The sequence below is a fragment of the Pholcus phalangioides genome, unplaced genomic scaffold (genome assembly GCF_987345545.1).
Source record: "Pholcus phalangioides strain wild (caught in Gottingen) unplaced genomic scaffold, Ppha-v1.0 ptg000003l_1, whole genome shotgun sequence".
Classification (NCBI taxonomy): Eukaryota; Metazoa; Arthropoda; class Arachnida; order Araneae; family Pholcidae; genus Pholcus; species Pholcus phalangioides.
The window spans coordinates 48438570-48464401 of record NW_028301596.1 but is presented as its reverse complement, the minus strand read 5'-3'; the positions used below and the strand labels follow the sequence as shown (position 1 = coordinate 48464401).

The window sequence follows — 25832 nt, the reverse complement described above, 5'->3', positions numbered from 1 at the left end:
GCGGAGCGAATTCGTCCGCATCTTTGGCTACTTTTTAAAGATGATTTTGCACGGAATTTTTTTAATTATGTGCCATAAGTACCCTTAAAAACACCTCATGAAGGTCCCTGTTCATCACACACAATAGGATGTACCCACATACGTCTATACCTCCGTTTCCTTCTGAGATGGAGATATAGCAACTTTAACTGCCTTTTGTCCATACTTTACAATTTTATACAATAAAACCTGTCAACAACGGCCACTGACGGAACCAAAATTATAAGCCGTTCTGTAATTCATTACGAATATTTAATTGACTACATACTTTAATAACTTTTAAATTTAATTGAAAATTTTTTTTCTTTTTAAATTTTAAAAATTATTTAAAAATGTAAATATTTACAATTATTTCAAATATTTATTTTTTAAATTTTTAATCTTAATTTTTTTTAAATTTTTAATCTTAATTTTTTTTAAATTTTTAATCTTAATTTTTTTTAAACTTAAAATAAATACTTTTATTTTAAAACAACGTCATCCACGTACGGCGTTCACTCAGGGCCGGATTACGACGTTTGAAGGCCCTAAGCACTTGAATAGTTTTGGTGCCCCCCCCCCCCCCCCGATACCTACAAGTATATTTTACACGATATTGAGTCCATAAACTAAAAAAAAGTGAAATTTCAGAAGTGACTGATCTATCTAAGGATGGGATTTCACTCTACAAGGTTTATGAAAGTTATTTTATAAAACTTGAAAAAAGCAACCAATAAATTTATGGGTTAAATGCAACCGATCAGCCTATTGGTTGCATTTGTAAAAGAATTATTATAAAATTTTTATAGTCTAATCCGGGCTTAAGGCCAGGATTACACTATAAAAGTTTTGTAAAAGCCTTAAGATCGCCAACCAATAAGATCACCGGTTGCATTTTCTCGAATGTAACCGATGCGCATATTGATTGCATTTTTCGAATTTGATAAAAGAACTTTTATCAAAATTTTATAGTTTAATACCGGTCTAAGACCGGGAAAGTCTCCACCCCTCCCGTTTTTTCTACTTGCAAAGTCTTTGATATCTCCTGAATTTTTTTAATTTTTTTTTGGAACATCGTTGGATGTTTTTGGAATTTTTCTTTCATATTTTAAGATATTTTCAAGATTTTGAAAAAAAAAAGATATTTTCTCCCATTGACTACTTGTGAGGACCAAGACCACGGGTCCAAACGCCGCCCAGCATCGCTCCACCGGACCTCCGTCCCACGCAAAGGACCACAACACTAACACCAAACATGGCCCCCCGCTCTGAAACAGATTACGTTGCTGCTGGGCCATGCTACTACTACTAAACCAGACATGCACCTCGTTCATATTCCTCTGCGGAACCTCTAACGAATTGGTACATGTTGGAATGTGGGTGTATGTATAGTGAACCGTCCGTGAAGTTTGTTTCCGTGTAATGCTTGTTATGTGTAGTGCTGCCATCTGCAATCAATTTTTTAAACTATGAGTTTTTTCCTCAACTCATAGAGCGTGAAGTGTAATGAATGAATAATTATAACGTTGTAGGCCTGTTGCTCTCTGCGGGGAGACTTTTTAACGGGGAGATCGGCTCGCATTTGCGTCTGGAAGGTAGGAACCGGAGAAAACTAACTTCAGCCTATCACCCCTGCGGTGACGGTGGGGTTTGAACCCGGATCCTCGCGATGCGAGTCCGTCAACTATGACCATGCTGGGCCATGCTAGAAAAACTCCCTTGATTTCTGGGCCCGCCAGGTATCTCCGGTCCGTAAGCCACAGGACAAAAAATTCATAAATAATAGAAATAATGTAAAGACAGACAAAAAATACTCAAATCGTAAAAATAATTTGCGGACAGGCAAAAAAACACGTAAGCAATATGTAGACTGTGGTTTGTTTATCAAAACCTAGCGGCTACATCAATTGGACGAAATTTTACGCAAACCGGTCCCGGACCAACGGTTGGACCATCGGTTGAAGAGCACTGTTCTACAATTACGTAGAACAATTGTATGAAAAATAGGGAACTAAGAACTGATAATTCACTTACAATAAATAAATAAACTGAAAAATAATTTCTAACTGAAAATTTAACTTCTGGAACTTTAACAGCGAAAAAGTTCTCAAATCGTATATTGAAAATATTTCAGGGAAGTTTTTTGTTGAATTATCATTTGATCTGCACAAAATTAAATTCCAAAATATTCGTTTATACGAAGAGTTCAATTTGTTTTCTTCATATAACGTATTTTTTCGAATCAAAAAATTATGTAAAATATAAGAGAAATAGAACTTTTTTTCCTATGTATATTTAAATTTTTTTTTAAACAATTACTTGAAAGCAGGGTTGGGTTTTGGGACATGACAAGCGTCAAAAACTGGTTTAAACCGTCAAAACCTATCAAAAACCTAAATGAATGCTTTTAGACAATTTTTTGAACGAAATACTGTAGGTAAATTACATGATGATAAAACTCACTATTTTGAATATTACACGTTTAATTTTTAAACATTAATTTATTACAATTAAAACAAAATATTGATTATAATTTTTTCAATTTGGAATTTCACATACAAAGAGTCTAGAGCAGATAATACATAATTTTATGGTCCATTTTATCTACACTACTGATTACCTGTGTTCAATTTACTTAGCAAAATAGAGCTGTTTATTCAAAATATGTATGACAAGAGATCAGGGTTAGGTTTTCGACCCCAGGAACTAACTGAGTATTAAAGCTGTCAAAAATTTACTGTCAATGATGTCAAATAGTTTTTTTCAACCTGATAATTATGTTAAATAACAAAACACTTACTTTTTGTAAAATATTTTATATTTTGAATTATAATTACTGAGCATAAAATATGCATTTTGGTATTTTATATTTTGAATTATAATTACTGAGCATAAAATATGCATTTTGATATTTAAAATTTTATTCCATATTAAAAATTCCCGTACAGTATCTGTTAATGCACTAATTAACTGCTAACTCATTTATCCTCACCTATAAAAATGTCTTAGCTTAGGTTGTATAAATTCAAAGTTTTAAAGAGTATTTTCAATCAAAGAAGAGCTGGTAGGACTTGATACTCAAAGCATTGTTTTGCACATTTAGATACAGCTTCAATTGGAAAAACATTGCATTATTTAAATAGTAAAATATACCATATCACAGTCAAACTTAGTCATTTTTACTTTTGCTCTAAGAATAACTTATAGGAGTTTCTTGAACATTATGTACAAGCCAGCACTGCCAAATAAAAGTGAATTTTAGTCCTACAACTTTAGTATTTTGATTGCCAGCTATATCCTAATGTTATGCACACAATAAGGGTATTGTTTTAATTATCAGTGATTATCTAGATAATTTAACAAAATAAATGGGCTTTTTAAACACCTCTCTGGTATAAAAAGAGTACAGCGGATGTTTATATCTATATAAGCGGTTAAAGAAATTTTGTTTTGGAAGGTCGAGAATCATCTTAAATTGAAGAATATCAGATCAATCCATAGTTATTTTTCCCTTCAGCTTTTATGCTGAGCTGTATTCGAATTTTATATTTTATAAGGAAAAAAATACACATATATTGCCCACAAAATAATTCTGTAGAGAGTAGAAAATTATTTTACAATCGCATTAAGTATCTATTCTTTGCATAACATTCACTTTCGACATTACATGCAATTAGCTTGTGTATTTCCAATGGGAATTTTTATATCCAAAAGCAATACGTATTTGAGGTTTTTGACATATTTTTGAAGGAAGGTTTTTGCCATGCGTCAAAACTGGTTGTCCTGGTTGTCTCTAAATGAAATGATCGTTCCACGTTTTTCAAATTCATCATAAAAAAACCCCACAAAAATTACACAATACTACCTCTTTCAGCTCCCAATTAGTTTCTTCGGAATTATACTCGTTAACTTAAATCGAACTAATTAAGTTACTGGATACTAATAGGACTAGCGGGGTTCTCGACCTAGTTACTCAGTGGAAGAGAAAAAACTATTCGAACATTTCACTACCAATGCGTGTTTTTATTTTCAAGTGTAGTATTTATGCTCCAGTGACCAGATTTTTTCCATCGCCTTAAACATGTCCGTATTAGCGGGGTTTGTAGAAGAATAAAAAAAAAATAGCTTCGGTCAGTTGTATCGACGTGTTACTAAACTCAAACTAATTGTTACTGAAGGAGGAACTACGGACCAGTTGAGGGGAACGATTTTAAGTCTCGGGCTACACCCTTTCTCTTTCTTATTTGCAGTAACTTACCATACCAGCAGCCATTTGCTAATGGTAGTCACTTTTCCGAGATTATTGTATGATGTTCCGACTCCAATTTTTTTATGGATTGTAATTTTATCGCTTTTTTTCTTTATATTTTGATATCAACCACAAAAGTACGCCTGTATACAGACAGATAAAACCCCTCTTAACAGACACCACCTCAGGTGCGGTCACTCCTCTTTTACGGCCAAATAATAAAAACATGCAATATTTTTTGTTCTTTTCAATGTTAAGGATAAATAGAACAAACGAACTTTTGCGACTGTGATCAGCTCTATCCTAGGAATTTGTTAGGGAAAACGCCATCGAGGCGGGAAACGACAAATTTGTCGTTATATCCGTGGTAGTTGCTTTTCCATCAACATTAATATAAGCAAGGTTCATTTTCATTATTCTCTCGGAGAATCAGTCAGGACCACCAATTATTGGCTTTATTGCCGAATCGTTACAACCGAGGTCGCTATAACGGAGTTTGACTGTGTAAGCCATACATGTGTTCGGCCCATAACCCGCGTGCCAAAAGTGGCCCTCGAAGTCATCTCATATGCAGGGGTGCAAGAGCTGCGCCAATTGCGCCAAACTGCGCGGAAACGGTTCTCTTGCTACATGGTGCGCCAGAGCGCAGAATCCCTGCGCATTTGCGCCAATTCTTGCTTGTGGTTCGCGGAGGTACCGTTAATGCACTGTAGTACGTCAAATACCCTTAATTAAGCAAAAATTCGCATGAAAATGTTGTTCACGGGACGCGTTCTTTCCGAGACACGGAAAAAGATACGGGGGGAGGGGGGAGAAAAACTTCAATTTTTTTTTCACTTCCCACCATCTACCACAATCGCGTTATCTCGTGACCTTGGAAAGTAGTTATACTACCTTGAAGTATAAAGTCCTGTACTGTTATTGGTATTACCGGCGGGCTATCAAAGTCCCTGAATAAATATGATGAATTTTCCGATTTCGGAGACCGTTTTTTCTCCTGCTGGTTATAGGTTATATACTGAAAATAACGGTAATTTCGCGGCTGCCAACTTCTTAGACGGCATGCATCGAAAAGAGGATTGGTTTACTCGTTTAAATTACCGAAATTTTTCGGAGATCGTTGGGAAAAAATAGAATCTGTAAAAACTCCAGCTAAAATATTCATAGTTTTGTCATCTAGCCACTATGCGGTCATGTGGTTATCGTCGGTGGTTGCCGATCGTAACAATTTCACATCGCGAAAATCCGGATTTGGCGAACGGGGCCGGCTCGAGAGAAAAAAATCTCTACCCATGCAGAACCTTTTTTTTGGCGCTACTGACCACGTTTTTTTTGGTCGACAAACCTTTTTCATCCTTTCAACTCCATTTGGCACCCCTCCTTGAGCGGCGCCCAATAAGGCCGCACGGTCCGCCACTGCATTGATGGGGGAGGGGCATGCTCTTAACAATAGTCAGAGGAAGGAGTTTGTACTAGGGTATGCTCATTTTACGTAACTTCTGTGAGATACCTAATATATATTAATGTCCTACTTTTCCAAAACATGTTGTTGGAGAGAATGAAATATTTGCACCCTTTTTTGTTTTTCGCACTCCCTCTCATGCATTGCTGGGATGGTACATTACTCCCTCACGTATTGCTGGGATGTTGTTTAACATTGTATCACCAACAGAACTATTGATTATGTGTGATGAATGGGTTGCACTACAATCCAAACAATTACAAGAAGTGAGATCAGTTCAGAGAATAGATAGATAGATATTGGGCAGACATATTCAAACTTTGTAACTTTGAAAGCTGCCCAAAGTTCAAAATTTGGTGAAGACTTTTTTATCTTCAGCACATGGTAACACAGACAGTGAAAAAGAGTTCATTGTTAACAAATAAATAAAAGTCTGTTCGAACATTGAAAAATCTGTCCATGCAATGCTTTAATGTTTAATGGAATAAGACATACAAAATCTTATGTTCAAGGACATAAAAAATTTGAAAAAAATAGCCATTGAGATGCTGTACTTCTGAAAGCGAATCGTGATTTGTAATCTATTAACATGCTATTAGGTTGAGAAATTCTTTAAGTAAATAAGGTATTTATATTTTTCTCATTTTTTGCATTTTGCTTTTAAATTTAATAATTCCTTTAAATTCTGTGAGAAGCCAATTTTTTTTTTCACGGAAACTCTTATTATATTCTGCACACACTTTTTTTTTTTGCTATATCAGGAGGAATAAGATTTTGGTGTTCAAGCAGCAGAAATTCTTGCTGCCTAGGTTTTCAGTATGCATGTTGCTTAATTTGAAAACAGTAATAATTTGTATTCGTCATTTCAGTAATGCACGTTTTATTAATGACAGATAAGATAATTCAGAAAAAATTTTAATGGATTTTAATTTGTGAATGGAATTTATTTAGAATTATTTGTTTCAACCATTTTTGGCAAAACTTTTCACATTTCACAGAAAAATTACTCCTTATATTGCAGATACAGTTCGTGTTTAGTTCTGCTCCATTTTCAAAATTTCTGCTCCAAAAATGAAATTTGCTGCTCCGAAATGGATGAGGGGCACTTGCACCCCTGCATATGGCGCGTGACCTCAAACATAATTTTGTGAAAATGAACTAAGCGGCACATTACCAGGTCACTTTAAGTGACCGGTGCGGCACATTTCAATATCTCTTACGTGAACTGTGGAGTTTTTCTAGATCACTCAAGTGGGCAGCGGCTCATTTTCACTTGAATTAAGTAATATGTGGAAAATTTCTAGATCGATTAGGTGTTCCGCCGCACATTTGCAGGCCACTCTACTCACCTGCGGCGCATTTACATTTACAGATCACTTAAGTGGCCTATGGTGCTCTTTCAAATCACCTAACTAATCTAAGGTGTAGTTCTTAATCACTTAAGTGACCTATGGTGCTCTTTCAAATCACCTAACTAACCTAAGGTGTAGTTCTTAATCACTTAAGTGGCCAGTGGCCATTTCCAGATCATTTAAACCCCCCCCCCCCGTCACATTCTCGCTTCAATCAAATTGTCTATGGCATTATTTCAGGTCGCTCAAAGCGGCCCGTGGCACAGTTTTAGATCACTTGAGCAGCTCAGAGCACATTCCCAAATCACTTCAGTAACCCGCGGCACAGTTTCAGATCACTCAAGGTGGCCCGCGGCACAGTTTCAGATCACTTAAGCGGCTCGCGGCACATTCCCAGATCACTTCAGTTACCCGCGACTTGTTTTCAAGCCAACGAAGTGGCCCACACTCTCCAAAAGGTGGAGCACCCTTGGTATAAACATTTTTTTTTTGAAACTGAAGAACTTCAAACATTGAAAATACCTTGAAATTCCCCACACGTCAAGATAAGAATTTTATTTCAAACACATAAATTTACAATCATCAATACAACTGCAATGTATAAAATACAACTACGATGATCACAGTCTTGAATTCTTTCCAAAGGAGAAAAAATAAAGAGGAAAAATTTTGCATACAGTACCTCTACGTATTTTGAATGTACATACCGTGATATACCGTGATATGCCTCTTCTTCTCTGTGTTTCAAATGCTATTGCCTAGATCTATAATAAGAAAATATATGCTATAAATGTCCTGCAGTTGACAGATCGGAAGATTTTCTACAAAAAGGGTGGCCATGGTTGTGACACTCGGAAGCCTTGAGATCTGAGATATGTACAGTATGAATATAGGGACAATACATTTCAAGGATATTCCTGATTTGCTATAACGGAATTCCTCTTTCTTTTCTGTTGATTCCATATACGTATTCCATAATATTGCATTCGATTTCTGAAAAGATGTCATTGAAATATAATCTATTTTTTTCAAAGAGTTACCTATTTTCTCTTTTTTTCCGTTTTAAATAACGTTTTTCGCTATTGAATACTTTATTTTTCTGATTTGAGGTAACCGATATATTAGTTTTTCTACCGTGTCTCCTAGGAAATAAGATCCTGCCTTATATCAGTTTTTGCTCCAAAAGAGAAAATTGGGTTTCAAGTCCAACAATGGTGCTGTAAAATATGTACTTTGTAAAAAGGCTTCATCCTAATTCTGATTTTATGTGCCTCGAATTTTTTTTTAGTCAAGTAGACCTTGACCTCTTAAAGGGCGGGCTAGATTCAGGCCACTGATCTTTTTTGGCCCACCAGTTTGAAGGTTGGGAAGAAGGCTTGGCTAGATAAAGTTACCACCGATAATTATCATTTACTTACGTTAGGTATTAAATGTCACTAAATTGGTTACACAGCCGTATATTGTATATTAATCTTACTACTTTCTACAATACCACCAGTCGTGTATAGCAACAGATGTGCACAGAATGCGTTCGTCTCGCTGATGATTTTTAATTGTGGCTCATTTTCTGGCAAACGTGGTAATTCAAGGGCTCCTTACACTTTTATGTAAAAAGAAAAATCGTTTCGACGAAGATTTTCTCTAAGAATCTTCCGTAATTTTTTAGAAGGATATTTTATTCAATTTCTTTTTCTTAATTTTTTAACTTTGTTTAGAATTTCTTTTTTTTAACATTTCAAGAGCTTTTTTTTCAAGAGCTATTTTAAACAATGTTCTATTGTCTTAAGTATTCTCTTCAAGTTTTTTAAAAAATTGCCTGAACTTAAAAACATATTTATAAGTTTTATTTAACATCAAAATCCAGTCATATCATTGAAATTCATGATGGAGGGGGACTGAAAACGTATCGGAATGGGTTACCTTGTCGATTTATTAATAGAATTAGTGTATATGTTGCGATAAATGTGATTAAACGGTTATTATTCATAATAACCTGTTGTTATGCAAACTTAACTTATCGTCTGGATAATTTTGATAAATTTATTACTTTTTTACCGGTGAATATGCGTAACAGCCAAGCGTCGTTGGTAAATTTGATAAATGCTGAAAACACATTATCGCTGTTTGACAGGCGATTATGCCTTATAACCAAGTGTCGTTGGTAAATTTCATAAAACACACGAAATTTATCGCCTTTATTTGTGCTTATGCATATTACCCTGGCGTAGTTGCTGAATTTGATAAGTATGGAAAAAAATTCAAAACGAGTGTAGTATGTGTGATGAATATAGATGGGGCCCCGATGCAATGATTATAAATTTTACCATCGTTCCCGATATAATACTACAATACATGTATGTATCATGTACAGTGTCTCATATAGTAGAATTTATCATGTTTACCAACAACGCGGCTCTCGGGTATTACGCATAATCGCTGGTAAAAGTGATGATTTTTTTTCAGTACTTATTGAATTTACCAACGACGCTTGGGTACTATCCATAATCGCCGTTAAAACGAATTAACTTAGGAAAATTTATCAAATTTACCAAAAATATTCGGCGATTATGCACAATTTATTATGTATAATAACCGGATTGATCACATTTGTCGTAACATAAATAACCAACTTATTTAAAGAATATTCACGGGTCAACATTTGATTGAATATTTTCAGTAAGTAAAAAAATTTAGTTTTTACTTTTTCCCTTACTTATTTCTCCGAATTATTCAGTTTATTCTGTGTATCTCAATATACTATTCATGTACGAATAGGTATTAAACAGCACGTGATTCTTTGAACTTAATTATGGTTCTTAAAATAAGTAACGAAACAGCAACAACGTTTAGATCAGTCAACAGGAAAAGAAGTGATAAAAAGTTATCAGGACACATCCAAAGACGATTCACGATTATCGTGTTCCCACGGTGAGGGAGATTGAAAATCCATATTGACATGGTTCACATAGTTATGCATCTTAATCTTATGCCAGTGAGAATATCCGTCTACATTATCCGATACGTATGTAAATTAAAATTCTTAAAGCAGGAAAATTTTTCTTGAGACGTTCATACTCATTTTAAGATTTCTGGTTAAAGTTAAAGAACGGATTTGCATTCTTTCTCACTATTTTCTTCAGTTCTTCGATGGCATACATGCTCAACAAATGGCCCGCGGGACAAATGTGGCCCTTCTTCAACGTCTCATCTTTATCAGTAACTACCCAATTAGCTCTTTTTCATACGTGATTTATCAAGCAGTATCGACAAAAACGTCCAAACTGATATAATTTTCTTGGATTTCTCTAAAGTTTTTGACAGCGTGCCCCACAATAAACTTCTACTTAAACTTCAAAACCTTGGCCTATGTGTGTTCAACTGCTTAAATGAGTGGAAGCCTTCCTTACCAACAGCAGTCAGTTTTGTCTCCTTCAAGGGCCAGAACTCCCCATTCCTCCAAGTTAAGTCTGGCCCGCCCCAAGGTTCGGTCCTCTCGCCATTATTTATTTTTGATTTATATAGACGTCTTCCTATAATTCTACTAAACACCAACTCTGGTCATATTGCAATTTACTGCCATTAATAAGATGGGTTGGAGATGAAGACGCCGTCTATCGGTGGTCGCCTCAAGTTCGTTAGGGAAAATATGTTATCTATATCCTTCCTGGGGTTCGAACCCAGTACCGTGACAGCAACCTTCACGGTGGTAGACGAGCATCTTACGACCACGCCACTCGGGCTATCTTCCTGATTCTATCAATTGCCATATCAGACTCTTCCCAGACAATTGCGTCATCTACCAAACAGTGCACAACGAATCTGACCAAGCATCTCTCCAAAATAACCTCAGCATTGTCTTTGAATGGTGCTCGTCCTGGCAATTACCCCTTAATTCTTCAAAAACAGTTTTTATGAAACTTACTAGCAAAAGACTTCCTCTCGATTCTTCTTACTCTATCAATAATTCTCTAACCAACGAGGTTTCCTATTATAAATATCTGGGTATAATTATTTCTACCGAACTCCGTTGGAACCTCCACGTTGATTACGTCTCTCATTAAGTGTCTCCAAAAACTCTTTTTTTCTTCGTTGGAACCTCAAAAACTCCACCCGTCACATCAGACATCTCTGCTTTCAAACCTATATCCTTCCTGTACTCTCATATGCCTATGAAATCTGGGAACCCCCCATACTATCTCCAATATAGACAAAATGGAATCTATGCAAAATAAATCCGCCCGCTTCATTTTAAACTGTTGGTCATCTTCCGTCTCCGTTACTGAACTCAATCGCCAACTCAATATTCAACCGTTTTCCACCCGTAGACTTATATCTCTCGATTAACTTTCCTTTTCAAACTCCTTCATGGCTTTTTTCATATCGACACTTCCAATTTTGCAACTCCGGCTTCATACTTTCCCAATATAGAATTAACCATTACAAAAGCTGAAACCCATCTTTGCATCCACTGATTGTTTCAAATTTAGTTTCTTTCCTCGAATAATAACCGATTGAACAACCTCCCACCAAACATTATTTGATTGTACAACAGTTTCCGATTTCTTTTGTAACATCAACCGTCTCTTCACCGCATTCCCTTGTATAGGCTTTGGACAAGCAATATTGAATAAGTAAATAAATGAGCTTATCGGTTACATTCGAGCAAATTTAACCAATTGGCTTATTAGTTGTTTTTTTTCAAGCATTATAAAATATTTTTTATCAAATACTTATAGTATATATATATATATAATCCCTGCCTGTTCACAAAAATTGTCTAAAACATTTTTTTTTCTAATTTATAGGTCGGAAAGTCCCATAGCAGATATCTGGCATAATATATTGCTAGTGAAAAAGAAGAATAAGAAGCTGCACCTATGCATGAAAGTGCTCAGTCATCTCAAGCACGAGAAGTTATTTTTCTCTTCTTTTTTTTCCACATAGAAGTCAACTCTTCAAAGATTCCACAGAGTCCCTAAAAGCTGAGAAAAAAGATTCTTATGCAACATAGGGTGTTTGTCAAGTATTACTTAAAGGCTCAACACACACATACACACCCAGAGAATTTTTTTCACCGACTTGTTTAAGTGAACCATAACTTTAAAAAAAAAAATAATTTACACAGCATATCCTATCTCTACCCTCCTATTTCCTGCCACTACCCTAGTTCTGGATGAATTCCAGGCGATAAGAGTTAGCAGAGTGTATGGCAGAGAATCCGGAACATAACATGTGCTGTGTACACTTGAACTTTAGCTATAAAAAAAATGAAAAATTTCATGTGCTCCACCTTGAAAAAGGGAGTAAGAAACTATTTATAGTATCATTCATAAGAGTTTGTAATCACACGTGTGCATAGCCATCGTTGTCTCTCGTGGAAGAAAAATAATTTGAAGCTTCATTTCTTCAAGCTCCTTAGTATTACAATGAAGAAGTTTAAAATAGGCCATAGAATACGCGAGATTCTCACGCATGCGTTTTCGAGGGGACGATTCGCCGTTCGGATGCATAAACTACGGTTTCGATACACTCGCATCTAGGCTTTGACTTCCACAAATGTTAAAGCGCCATCCGCGGAGCAGAAAGAAAAGGAAAAAAATATCGTATATACATCGGGACATTGGTGACAGACATTACTGCTGAGAAAATAATTCCTCTAGGATGACTCAATTCCCAGTGAAGCCACCATAAATCACGATTGTACATTTCATTCCGTGTTTGACTATAAACAACTCTTCAAACATTGTATGGTCTAGTCTCGTTTGAAAACGTACAAACGTCATCCATATACAAATTTATCGCACCAAAAGGACTGCGTGGTTTACATCTGTCCATAAGGCATCATCATCAAGACTGTTTGCTGAGGATGGAGACTGAATTCCGACATCGTTTGAAAACGATTTTATTAGTCTCTTGAGAGAGATTTTTTTTTTCGAACTCGGCAAATAGAGAGATTGCGGCTTTTTTTCTCTCTCTCTCAGAAAAGATATCACCAAAGATACTTTTTATTATTATTGCTGCTGCATTTCCTACCGGGCCTCGTTTTTGCCAAAAAAAAAAAAACCAAAACAAAAACGATATCAATAAACCAGATGGCCCCCAACGTAACACAAAAACATGCAGCTGCGACTGACTCTGGCCGTTTAACTACAACTACAGCCAAAGAGGCAGGTGGTTCGAATGTTCAACTGTCAAATTAAAACAGGCCTCGAATCTATCGAAGAGAAAGAATATTTAGTTACTGCTGCCCTGTTTTTCCGCTCTCTCTCTCTGGAATACTCTGTTGAATGTCTCTTCCGCCTCTGATTTGTGCGGAGGATACATGGTAATGGGGAACAGCGAAAGTTCTGGCTGTGAGCTTTTTGATTCCTCTCCAGGTGGTTGATTTTTTTCCTCTTTTTTCTTTTTGTTTTGCTAATTAAGATTTTGGCGAACAACGCGGAGGAGGAGTTGACGGAAGTACCAAGTTCTTTTTGGCAGGGGATGCATCTGTGCAGCCGTGAAAAATGACGACCTTAACAGAATTATAGAAAAGGATATTTTCTTGTCAAAGGGTAAAATGCTTTCATAATTTGTTTTAAACGCGAGATGAGAAGTGACAAGAATGCACTGGATAATTACTCTCTGCCGCTTCAAGATGTGACAACAGTAAGATGAATCACTCCTCGTAAGTGTCAAGTGCCTTCGCGAAGTGTCGTTCCAGTATTGGGAATCATGTCGAGTACTGTGAGTGCGGAGCCGTCCACCTCGCCGACACTGTCACACAAGGTGAACGGTGGCGTCAACCAAAGGCTGAATCTCAGCAACCCGAGTGTCCTCAAACACAACAGTGTCATCACTCCACTGTCGAGGACTACGCCGACGAGTATCCTGACGCCGACCGGCGGGGGAGTCGTCGGTAGTGGTCTGATAGGGCTTCCGTCTTGCGGCGGGAGCGGGCCCAGCAACATCGCCAACGTAACAACGAACAGTACGGCCACGACGAAGCCACTGTTGGACATCTCCAGGGCCAGCACTAATCCTGGATCCCTGACTCCCCTCGGGGGTGCGTCCAGGGCACTTCAACTGTCCAAGCTGACGTGTAACCCGAATGGAGGTGTCGGGGACAAACACGGCGTTTACCAGATGCTCGCGTCACTGGCACTCCTGTGCGTGCTGTCCCTGCTGATGTCCTTCCTGGCCTTGTTCTTCTTGCAGAAGCTCGGCCCCATGAACAGCGTGGCCGAGAACTTGGAGAAGGAGAAGTCACCGGGCTCCAATAAGATCGTCATGTCGTCGGAGGAATACGTGACAGTGTATCAGGTGTCAGTGGCTTTAAGTACGTTGACCATAGCTTTAGATTTGTGTTGCTTGTTTGTGTGCTGCATTCAGTTTCTCTTCGCTATAAAGTTACTCAAGACACCGCAAGGGGGATCCAGGTAAGATGTAACACGCTTCTTTCTCTAATTATTATAAAACATTCAATTTACAGGGTGGACGAAAAGGAAAGTGCATGACATACTTTAAAAATTTATAACAAATTAATCAATTCAAAAATGGAAAAGCGGTTTGCCTTACTACAACTATTTGACCATACTAGCATTTCTTTAACATTCCTATGGGGAGTTTCAAAAGAATTGGTACATGCATGCCGGCGAGCATGTTCTAAGTGTATGTATTGCCCCAAGATATTTACGTTGTTAGAGTTATGATTTTTTTTATTAACCGGTGCTGCCATCTCCATTACATATTTGAAGTGAAATGGCAAATGCTTGAATTTTTATATGGGGGCCATTCAAGTATTGCGTAAGCATATTTTTAGCCATTTTTGACTCCCCCACCCCCGTCAGCAAAACACTGACTCCCCCCCCCCCCCACACTTGTCAGCAAAGTTTCGTCAGCAGCTTAGAATATTTTATATCTTCAAAAAGGGTGGTTGATGACGTAAGCAACCTTCATACTCCCCCCCCCCTTGTCATCTAAAGTCAGCAAATCCCAAACCCCCTCCTCCCCCCCCCTCGATGCTGACGTAATACTTGAATGACCCCTATGTGGTTTCCACTGATATACGTAGCATCGGGCGTAGCTTTTTTTTTTCGGTTAAAAAAATTTTAAATCTCCCTCACAGGTGGCGCTGTATCACGAAAACTGTTCGTAACACATAAAATGCGACATATACAGGGCACCGCCAATCACTGACAAACCGTTGATTACCAATTAGAATAATTATCCTAATAACACGTAGACCTCAGATAAGTCATTCATATCGCAAGGGTTTTTTTTAATGAAAAACAAGAAAACGGACAGCCTTTCCTCGAAAAAACCAATTAGAAAGTTGTTGCCCTGTCTCTCCTGAGACCAAAAAATAAAAATGCCTCATTTCAAGTCAATATTCGTTGAGATATTTGAATTAAAAAAAAAGCTTAAAAGTTGAGGAAAAAAACATCATAAACGAGAGAAAGAAACGCTGTCCGTTAGTTTATGCTGTTCTTTACCAACTTTTCTCAGATTTTGCATTCAAATATCTCCGCGAATATTTCACTTGGAACCGTGCGATTTTTTTTTTTTTGTTGGCATCAGGAGAGACAGAGTAACGACTTTTTTTAAATTTCAATAACTGTACACCTCCTTGCAATATGAATGACGTGTCTGAGGTCCACACGTCGTTTGGATACTTTTTCTAATTGACGGTATTCCTCTAGGATCAACGGTTCGCCAGTAAAATGCGGACAAGGGACTTTCCTTACTGCCTTGTTTATTGAATTTATAATTTTGCAAAAAAACTATGCCAGTTGACGTACCGTTCAGTTTCAGAACCCAATCCAACGTCAATAGCAACACAACCCACCCATAATTTCTTAAGCGTATATACACACCGTATGGGAAAAAGGTTGAAAGGAATTAAACAGGTAGAAAGGAGGGGGTCTGTGACCGCTAAAAGAAGACGCCCCCGGGCCTATCATTATTATTATTTTCCTATCTTCATTTTTTTTCTTCTTCTTAACTTTCATCTTCTTTCACCTTTCCCTTTCTGTTAATAACACGTTTCGGAAGTTCAATGATGGAGTAGTGGTCATCTTTTTCCTCTTCGGGAAACGTCTTTTCTCATTGGATGGTTTAATAGTAATGTGATAAAGAAAAGAAAATATATTGAAAGGGTAAAAAAAGCAAAATATAGAGAGAGACTTAATACAGGAACTGTTTTTCCGCAGTACAGTTGGTTGATTCCGCTGCCTCTCTCTCATGAATTAAACAATGATTTCTTCGGACAAGTTTTCAATGTCTTTTCACGTGTTGATACTTTCGTTCTCTTCCTTCCTTGTCTCAGAGAAAGAATAACTTCCTATTACATGACATTGATGAACTATACGAGGTGGGAATCACCAATGAAGATGTCACTGTGAGACAGATTTATTTGCAAACCGTTTCTTCTTCTATCCGTCCTCTTCCTTCTTTAGCGAAGTTGTTTCAAAACAAACATGACAAACATTATCGGCGTGGGAAAACAAAATTAATGTGTCATTCAAAACTGAATTTCCATCTATTGTGCGGGCTTTTTTCCCCCCTCAAAATAAAATTGTTTTTCGATGTAGTTTCGTAGGAAGGCGCTTGTGCTATGACATCAAAAAAATACAAATCAATTAATTTATGGAAACGTGATTTTGTTTCTTCCGTATGGTTTAAAAATTCGAAGTTTCTAAACAATTCATGGTGTCAGCACTTCAACTAGATAACTCGATTTTAGATGTTTTGAGAAAAACACGTTTGAAGACTGAATGAAAAGTGTATGTTTAGCATTATCTATATATTTAGAATGACTTGTCTTGACTGATTCATCATCGCGGAGCCGAAACCGCTGGAGCAGTAATATGAAATTTGGTTGGTAGTTTAATTTATGACGTAAAGGCTCACTAAGAAGGGGTTTTTTTTTTCGAAATTCGACCCCTAAGAGGGTTCAAAGGTTACATAGAGAAATCCCACCGAGCCAAAACCTCTGACCAAATATGAAATATGGTCAGCAGTTTTATTTTGTAATGTAGAGACTCACTGACAAGGAATTTTTCAAAATTGAATTCCAAAGAAGGTTACGAGGTGTTCAAATGCTATATCAGGTTATCAAAATCCACGCGAGCGAAGCCGCGGGGAAAACAGCTATTATTGCATAAAAGCATATAAGAACAGCTTTGCTTGCAGGTACGTTACAGATTTCCGAGTTGTACTGTGCTTTACTTTATGTAAATAATATTGTTACGTCATCTCTACGTCACTGGAATGACATCAACAAATACAAATATACTCTCTTCACAACTAACTGGATCAGTAGTAAAAATGCCAAAATTCGTGAAATTTGGCTATTGCACATCACCGGCGTTTCTAAAACGCATATAGCTAATAAAATTGGACGTCGATATGTGCAGTAACAAATGTTTTAAACTATGGAATATATCATATGTGGCTTTATAAAAAAAACCCGATCCGGGCATATCTCATGCTTATCTTCCCGAGCAAAGCGTAATGTGTGTGCTCTAGCAGTTTGGAGCAAAATTTTCGTACAGAAATATAAAATCATCCTTACAACTTCAATGCTTATTACAACTACCAATTTCAAGAGTTTCAAGTTCTACAAGTAACATCAAATTCATGAAAATGAAGAAAAAACCACCATTTACTTTGAAACACAAACAGGATCGTTTGACTTCAGCAAAACGTACTATGCCTTGGACTCATTCATTTGTGTTCTCCGATGAAAAGAAATTCAATCTTGATGGTCCAGATGGTTTCCATTCATATTGACATTATTTGAGATCTACAACGCAGCGGCTGATGAGTCGTGAAATGGGTGGTGGTTGAGCGATGGTTTGGGGAGCATTTTCTGCCTGATATAGTTTATCTGCCCTCAGGATGAACTCAAAAAGCTTTTGCAGGAGCAACTTGGTATGCAAAAAGAAGTTCTTTATGGCGAAGATTGCATATTCCTACAAGATAATGTGTCAGGTCACACAAAACAGTGGTTCAAGCAAGAAAACGTCAATGTCCTTTCACGTCTAGCTCGTTTCCCTGACCTCCACCCCATGGGAAACTTGTAGGGCATACTTTGCAGATCAGTATACGCAAGTGGGAGGCAATCTTCTTCCATCGAACATCCATATCACAAGCCTGGAAATGATGTCTCGCGTGACACTCTTATTGATTTGGCTGAATCCATGCCAAATCGTATTTTTGCTTTGATCAGCAACAGAGTGGTTGTAAAAAATATTGATTTTTTTTATTTTGTTAAATCCATACGAATAATTAGTTCGAATTTTATTTTACTTTTTCTCGAAAATCAGTAGGTGTCATAATTTTGTCTATACTGTATTTTTTGTTTTCCATAAAATAATGTGAAATTTTTTTTTTTAAATTCTTAATATAAAGTTATTTTGCACCGTCATAAAACAGCTTGGAAATTTTTATGTTTTTTTACTTCGCTTTTTCGTGCTTTCACTAAAATTTAAGAGTGTCCTATAATTATGTCTAGCACTGTAGAATATTGATGTGTATGCTAAGTCGTGTCATTCTTTATACTTGCCTGAAAATCATCTAGTATCGAGTCGACGAATTACAGATTTCGTTAGAAAAGAGCATCGAATATCAATATAATTTCGAGCGTTTTAAAAAAACTTAATTCTGATGAGAATTTTGTAAGTTAAAATAACTAAGTTGATTTCCGACCTGAAATTCCGCATGTTTTCGGGGGAAAATAATAATTAAAATAGAAACTTCACAAGTAAAACAAAAATATATTTCGATAAACAATTTTCCATAGTAAATTGTGAACAAAAGAAAAAAATTTCTAAACGAATAAACCGGATTCTCCAATAGGAATCGAAAGTTTTTTGGAAATGAAGAAAATAAAGAAAATTCCATTTTTTTTTAGTGAAACGATTTTAATGATGGAATTCTTGGAAATGTGTGTGTTTCGAATAAACGAATTCCCCCCCCAAAAAAATTTCGAGTCTTCTAATGAAATCTAATTGTGAAAAACATTTCGAGTTTTCTCTCTGAATAAACCTGATTTTGTAATAGAAATATCTTTATTTCACCAAACACCCACCCATTCTGGTCATATCGCTACATTGCAATTTACTGCCATTAATGAGATGGGTCGGAAATGAAGGCGCTATCCATCGGCGGTCGCATCAAGCTCGTTAGGGAAAATATCTTATCAATATCCTCCCTTGGGTTTGACCCTAGGACGGCGTCTTACCACCACGCCACTCGGGAGCTAATAGAAAAACGTCTAGCTTTATAAATAAACCCTGATTGTGATAGAATTTTCTAGTTTTTTTCTAAATAAATCTTAATTAATCATGATAGAAATTTCGACTTTTCCGCAGTAAACTGAACATCAATAGGAAAATTTCCAGTTTTTCCAAAACGAAATTAATTCCTATAGGAATCAGAAATTTTTGGAAAACGAGAAGATTGAACCGAGATAGGAAATTTCAACTTTTTATGAATACTGACAGATAAACCGGATTCCAATAGAAATTTCAGTTTTGAAAAAAAAAACCTAATCATCATAGAAATTTTGAATTTTCTAATTAAACATAATTATGATAGGTATTTTAATATACATTATCACTTTATTTTTTAATTCTTAATTTTTAAAACTTGAAATTACTATAGAAATTTTGAAACTAAAATAGTGAATTTTCCAAAAAAATGAAATTTCTACATTGATATTCGATACCCCTACCCCTAAAATTTTTATTGGAATTCACTTTTTTAGAAACTTTCGAAGTTTCTACAGCAATTTTGAATGTTGAAAAAATTATAAAATTTAAAAAATAATTAGTAAATGCTGGAAAACACATGGAAGTAAATTGAATTTTCTGTAATTTCAACAGTGTATGTGGAAACTTCATTTATATGATTACTAATTGTTGCTGGCTTGGATTTCGTAATCTGAAACCTCCACCTTATGGGATTGAATTTCGAGAAATCTCTGGTCTTAGTGAGTCTCTACATTATAAAATAAAACCAAATTTTATACTGTAGCTTCAGCGGTTTCGACTCGGCGAGGATAAATCAGCTAATCAGTCAGTCAAGACATGTTATTTTATATACAAATACAACGCCACAACAGGCAAAATGCCCAACGATGTGGCTGAGAAAAAGATGCCCATAACAAATATGGATGCCATATTTTTCAAAAATACAGCAATCTAAGAGGGTGATTACTTAATTCCCCTTGACGCACGCATTTTACTCGTGAACCGTTGATCTTAGAGGCATACTTCCAATTAGGAAAGTTATCACAATAACGTGTAGAACTCAGATTCGTCAATCATGTTGCCGGGGAGGGGTGTATAGTTATTAAAATATGAAAATTGACTATTTATACGGACACCTGTCCAAGAAGTTGTTGCCCTGTCTGTCCCCTGAGGCCAACAAAGAAAAATCCACATTTCTAAGTGCAATATTCACAAAGATATTTTTAAATTCAGAAATCAGAGGAAAGGTGTTAAAGAACAGTATAAAAATAAGGGAAAAAAGTTTTGTCCCGTTAGATTTCGCTGTTCTGCTCCATTTTTTAAACTGAAATATCTCTGCGAATAGAAACGCTCTTAGAAACGTGGAATTTGTTGTGACCTCAAGAGAGACAGGGCAAGAAATTTCTACTTGGGTTTTTGAGAACAGGGTGTCCGTAAGAAAAGTTAGTTTTTTTTATTTTAATAACTACATATACAACACCCCTTGAAACATGAATGACATCCGAATTCTACACGTTATTTGGATACTTTTTTTCTGATTGGAAGTATATTTCTAGCATCAACAGTTCGCCAGTAGAACGTATATATAGATTGAAAATTTATATACAGTGGAACTTCGGTTAACGAGTGGTTCGGTAAGCGAGCAAAAATTTTGAGAAAAAACTGATTCGCTTAACGAGTGATGATTCGCATTACGAGCAAAAATTTTGTGGTTTATTTATTGTCACGTTTTCGCAACTAAGCTGATGATTTTTTGCTTTCGTGCACACACGTACTGTGGAATTGTAGGTAATATTCTCCCCTACTGTATCCCCTACTATCCGGTCAGCGTGCCTCACTGGAAAAATTGAGTGTGACTACTATACGAAACTAGATATCGCATTGTAATCGCTCGCACGTGCGCTTGTTTTTATATTAATTCTGCTTGGCCAGGAGTTCACCATAGACGAACTGATTGACCTCTATTGCATGCAACAGCAAGAGCTTATATTGAGGGTATCTTTTTCCTGAGGAAGAGAGAGAAGAAATTTCACATTTGAAAAGTGAGAAGTCCCTCACTTTTCAAATGTGATTGGAGAGATGTGTGAAATGTGGGAATCCGTGCAAAATTCTGTCGAAAAGTGCCAATGAAATAGAAGCACAGTAAAACAAGCAATAAATCTGTCCAACGACAATGCAATTTCCCATCTCCGAGAAATCCTAAAAAGGAGACAAAAAGCAAGTGTCATTGGATACGTTGTTTTTAAAATCGCACAAAAAAGAATAAGAATGCAAACAACACGGTGAGTCCGAAATCGTCCAATACAAGAGAGACCCCTCTTCTCTCTCGTTGTTTAGAGTAAGTTAATTTGTATAGATCATAGTTTCCCAACCTCTTTTATCCCATCGTCCCCTTCTTCAGAAATTTTTTCTCCTATCGCCCCCCAACGCAATCTAACCCATAGGATCCTATGTTATACCCGTAGCTTCTACCGCCCCCCTGGAACATTCAATCGCCCCCAGGGGGCGTTAACGGCCACGTTGAGAATCACTGGTATACATTATCGTATCACATGTTTGTTTATGTCGTTATTGCATTATATATATTTTATTGTATTATATTATTATTATTGCATTATATTATTGATTAAATGCCGTTGACACACGTGTTGCTTTCAATGTATTGATGCGTGTTTTGTGGTTTCTCGATGGGAAGGAGAGAGGGGGGGAGATTGAGTGCTGGTGCACTCGTGACACTTATTAGTCAATTTTATATGAATGAATAATTGTGTAACAAATTATCCGTATTTCCATTATTTCCTATGGAGGAGTTTGATTCGAATAACGAGCGGTTCGTATAACGAGCACGTTCGCGGAACGAATTAAGCTCGTTAACCGAAGTTCCTATGTATACATCAATTGTATATATATAGATTGAAAATTTTTTCGGGTCTAGTCTACTTACGATTCTGTAATCTTTTGTTTCGTATTGTGATTCATTCGAAATTTATGGGGCAATTAAATTTGGACAACAATTTATAAAGAATCTAATATTTGATGAATTATTCTCACTTGATGTGCGTATGTCCAACTCTTTGTTTGAGGGACACTCCGGATAAGGACATCTATATTTAAGAGACAAAATTTACCATGGTGTCTCTTATTGAGAGATTTCACTAGAACACCTCGTACTAGAGTAATTCAGGAAATATTTTACTGCCGTCCATAATAACAACATATCCTAAATTTTTAAGGAGAAGAATATAGTAACTATAATTACTAGAATTCTTGTCAGTGTACCGTCATCTTTGGAATTCACTTGGCTATGAGAACAAGACTGAAAATTAAATAAAATCAGATGAGATGGAATGATCTGATTCTCAATGTACAAAAGAAAACTCATCGCGAAGTAATTTCTTCAATCGACGATGGCTTCATTTTTTTATTTCGTGTATTATATTTTCTTCAATGTTTTTTTTTTTTTTTCACCGGCGGCCAACGCCTTCCTGGTTGGTGTCTTTTCCTCCGAAATTACGTTCGCGTGTCTTATCATCGTCCAAACCCACGACACGCCACTGGAAAAATGAAAACCCATTTATTATGTGTATTTTTTTTTTTCCAGTGTTGTAATAATCGAGGTCCCGAAGTATGAACGAACGGTTCTTGAACTGTGATTCAGTTCGCGAACTCTGTATCTTCCTTTTTTTTCTCCCCCCCCCCCCTCCCTCTCAAGATTAGCTCGAAGATTATTGATATACTGAATACACATGGACCTGCTGGATCTTTTCTTGGTTGAATGTCATTGCCGTTGATCACCGTTGAGTTCAGTCTATACGATGAAATCATGAAACAAAAATAAATGATCATGTCAATATCAGTCTTGGAATCGGCAGAGGAATCCTCATTTTAATGCCATAAGTTCAGATCAATTTTCCAATACAGTAATTGTATTCGTCGGGAGATACTTTTCTGAAGAGCTGAATATGCTCACACCTATTGGATTATTGAATTCAGCTCTTCACTGATGCGTTTCTCATTTGCCATTTCGTCAAACCTCGTACAATGTACAAACTTTTTACGAATCTTGAAATTTTTCTGTATAATATGTATCTTTTAAGGTTGAATAATGTTCAGTTTGCTATTTATACAAATACAACGCCACAACAGGCAAATTGCCCAACGAGGCGGCTGACTGAAGAACATCATGGATCCCCTAGCCCCTACCTACTACTGCTACACCACACATGCACCCCCCCCCCGCGGAACCCCCCCAACGAATCGGTATATGCGGGAATGTGCGTGTACGTGTAGTGCAACCTGACGTAAAGTTTGTTTCTGTGTAACGCTTGTTATGTGTAGTGCTGTCATCTGCCCCCAGTTTTACTAACTATGAGTGAAGTGTTATGGTTGAATGATTTACCGTTGTAGGACTGTTGCTCTCTGTGGCGAGACTTTTTAACGGGGAGATCGGCTCGCATTTGCGCCTTGAAGTTGGGAACCACAGAAAACCAACTTCAGCCGACCACCACTGTGGGGTTCGAACCCGGATCCTCGCATCACGAGTCCGGCACTATAACCACTCGACCACCACAGCGGCATTTAAATTTTATTTTAATTTTTCCTAAATACTATGGATTAATATGGGTTGCACAGTACTGTTAATGTTTCAACTGTGTTCCTATCTGCAGCATTTATACTGCGGTTGCAGAAAAGAGCTTCTTGAACACTTATTTAATATGCACAAAAGAGTTCCTGGAGCTCTTGTTAAGTATGCAAAGAAGAACTACTGGAAAACCTGTTTAGTACGCAGAGAAGAGCTACTATAGAACACTTGTTCAATACATGAAGGCCATAGATACTAGTACACCTGTTTAACATAGAGGAAGAGCTGCCAGGTAGCTTGTTTAATATGAAGGGAAGGACTACTAGAAAATTTGTTTAGTATGCAGAGAAAAGGTACTACAGTAGAATACTTTTTTGAGTATGCAGAGAAGAGCTACTAGAGCACTTGTTCAACATGCAAGGAAGACAAACTAAAACCTAACACGCTTGTGTGGTATACAGAGCTTGAACCTCCCCCCCAAAGAGAAACTCGATTCTCTAATTTGTTTCTTTGGAAAAAACATATTTATACTTTTTTTATTTGAACTTAGTTATCGTCTAGGATTATGTCCAACAAGATTTAAAATGTTTCTAATTTGAAGTTTCCTCCAAAATTAATGGCTTAAGAATTAGTTATCAATCATAACAGTAAACGACCCGTGTACTGCTGTCGTATAAAAGATGTCGATCGCGTTATGAGCAGTTGTTAAATTTTCAACATTTCATCTACGTCGCTCGGCATTTTTTATTATGGAATATTTTTTTTATAAGTAATAAATGTCATAGAAGGTTAAGTTAATTTTCAAACAATATGTTATGTTTTCAGGATAGGTGTAAAACGAGGGTGCTCACCCTCCTACCAAACAGTGCGAGCCACTTCATTGGTTTGAAAACGTGTCTCGGGTCAGTCGTCAAGTGATCTGGGAATGTGTCGCGAGCCACTTAAGTGGTCTGCGAATGCGCCGCGGCTCACATATACTGTCTGGGAATGTGTTGTGGCTCAATTAAGTAGTCTGGAAATGCATCGCGAGTCACATAAGTGAGTGCCGCTGTGGTGGTCGAGTGGTTATAGTGACGGACTCGCGATGCGAGGATCCGGGTTCGAACCCCACAGTGGTGGTCGGCTGAAGTTGGTTTTCTGTGGTTCCCAACTTCAAGGCGCAAATGCGAGCCGATCTCCCCGTTAAAAAGTCTCGCCACAGAGAGCAACAGTCCTACAACGATAAATCATTCAATCATAACACTTCACTCATAGTTTGAAAAACTGGTGGCAGATGGCAGCACTACACATAACAAGCATTACAGAGAAACAAAAAAAAAATTTCACGTCAGGTTTCACTACACGTACACGCACATTCAAGCATGTAGCGATTCGTTGGGGGTTCCGCGGGGGGTTGTGGGCGGGGTGCATGTGTGGTGTAGCAGAAGTAGGTAGGGTAAAAAAAGGTAGGGTAAAAAAATCGAATCAATGTAAATCGAATCAATGTAAATCCAATTAATCCGTTCTACACTCGAAAATAATACAAAAATCACATTTTATAGAGAATAAATATAGTGTTTAATACTAAAAATAATAAAAAGTATATAAAAAGATATTTTAAAGTGAATATAAAAGAATAATGTAAAGAATATATGGAAATTTAACATGGAGAATTTTTACATTTTTACACCTTTTTGAAGACTTTTGCCGTATGGAAGACGGTGAAAAGGAGGGGGGAGGGGAGGGAGAGAGAGAGGTGCAGATATTCTTGTTTGGAAGGTAGAATCCCCCACCATAAGGATCTTATGTCAACGGAAACAGAGGTATCACTGTGATTTATAATTATGCCACGGACCACTTATGTTGCCTGAGAATGTGTAGAGTGCCACTCAAGTTTTCTGGGAATGTGCCGCAGGTCAATTCAATGATCTGGAAATGTGTCGCGGATCAATTC

The 25832-nt window shown here is 36.9% G+C and overlaps 1 protein-coding gene across 1 annotated transcript in view; it reads left to right on the top strand.

Moving 5' to 3' along the window:
- Positions 1–25832, top strand: part of LOC149088747 (uncharacterized) — a 98914-nt gene that overhangs the window by 46828 nt on the left and 26254 nt on the right. The window contains exon 2 of the mRNA XM_089249694.1: positions 11887–14499. Within this exon, the coding sequence (XP_089105820.1) occupies positions 13796–14499 (704 nt within the window). The 5' untranslated portion in view covers positions 11887–13795. The remainder of the gene's footprint in view (positions 1–11886; positions 14500–25832) is intronic.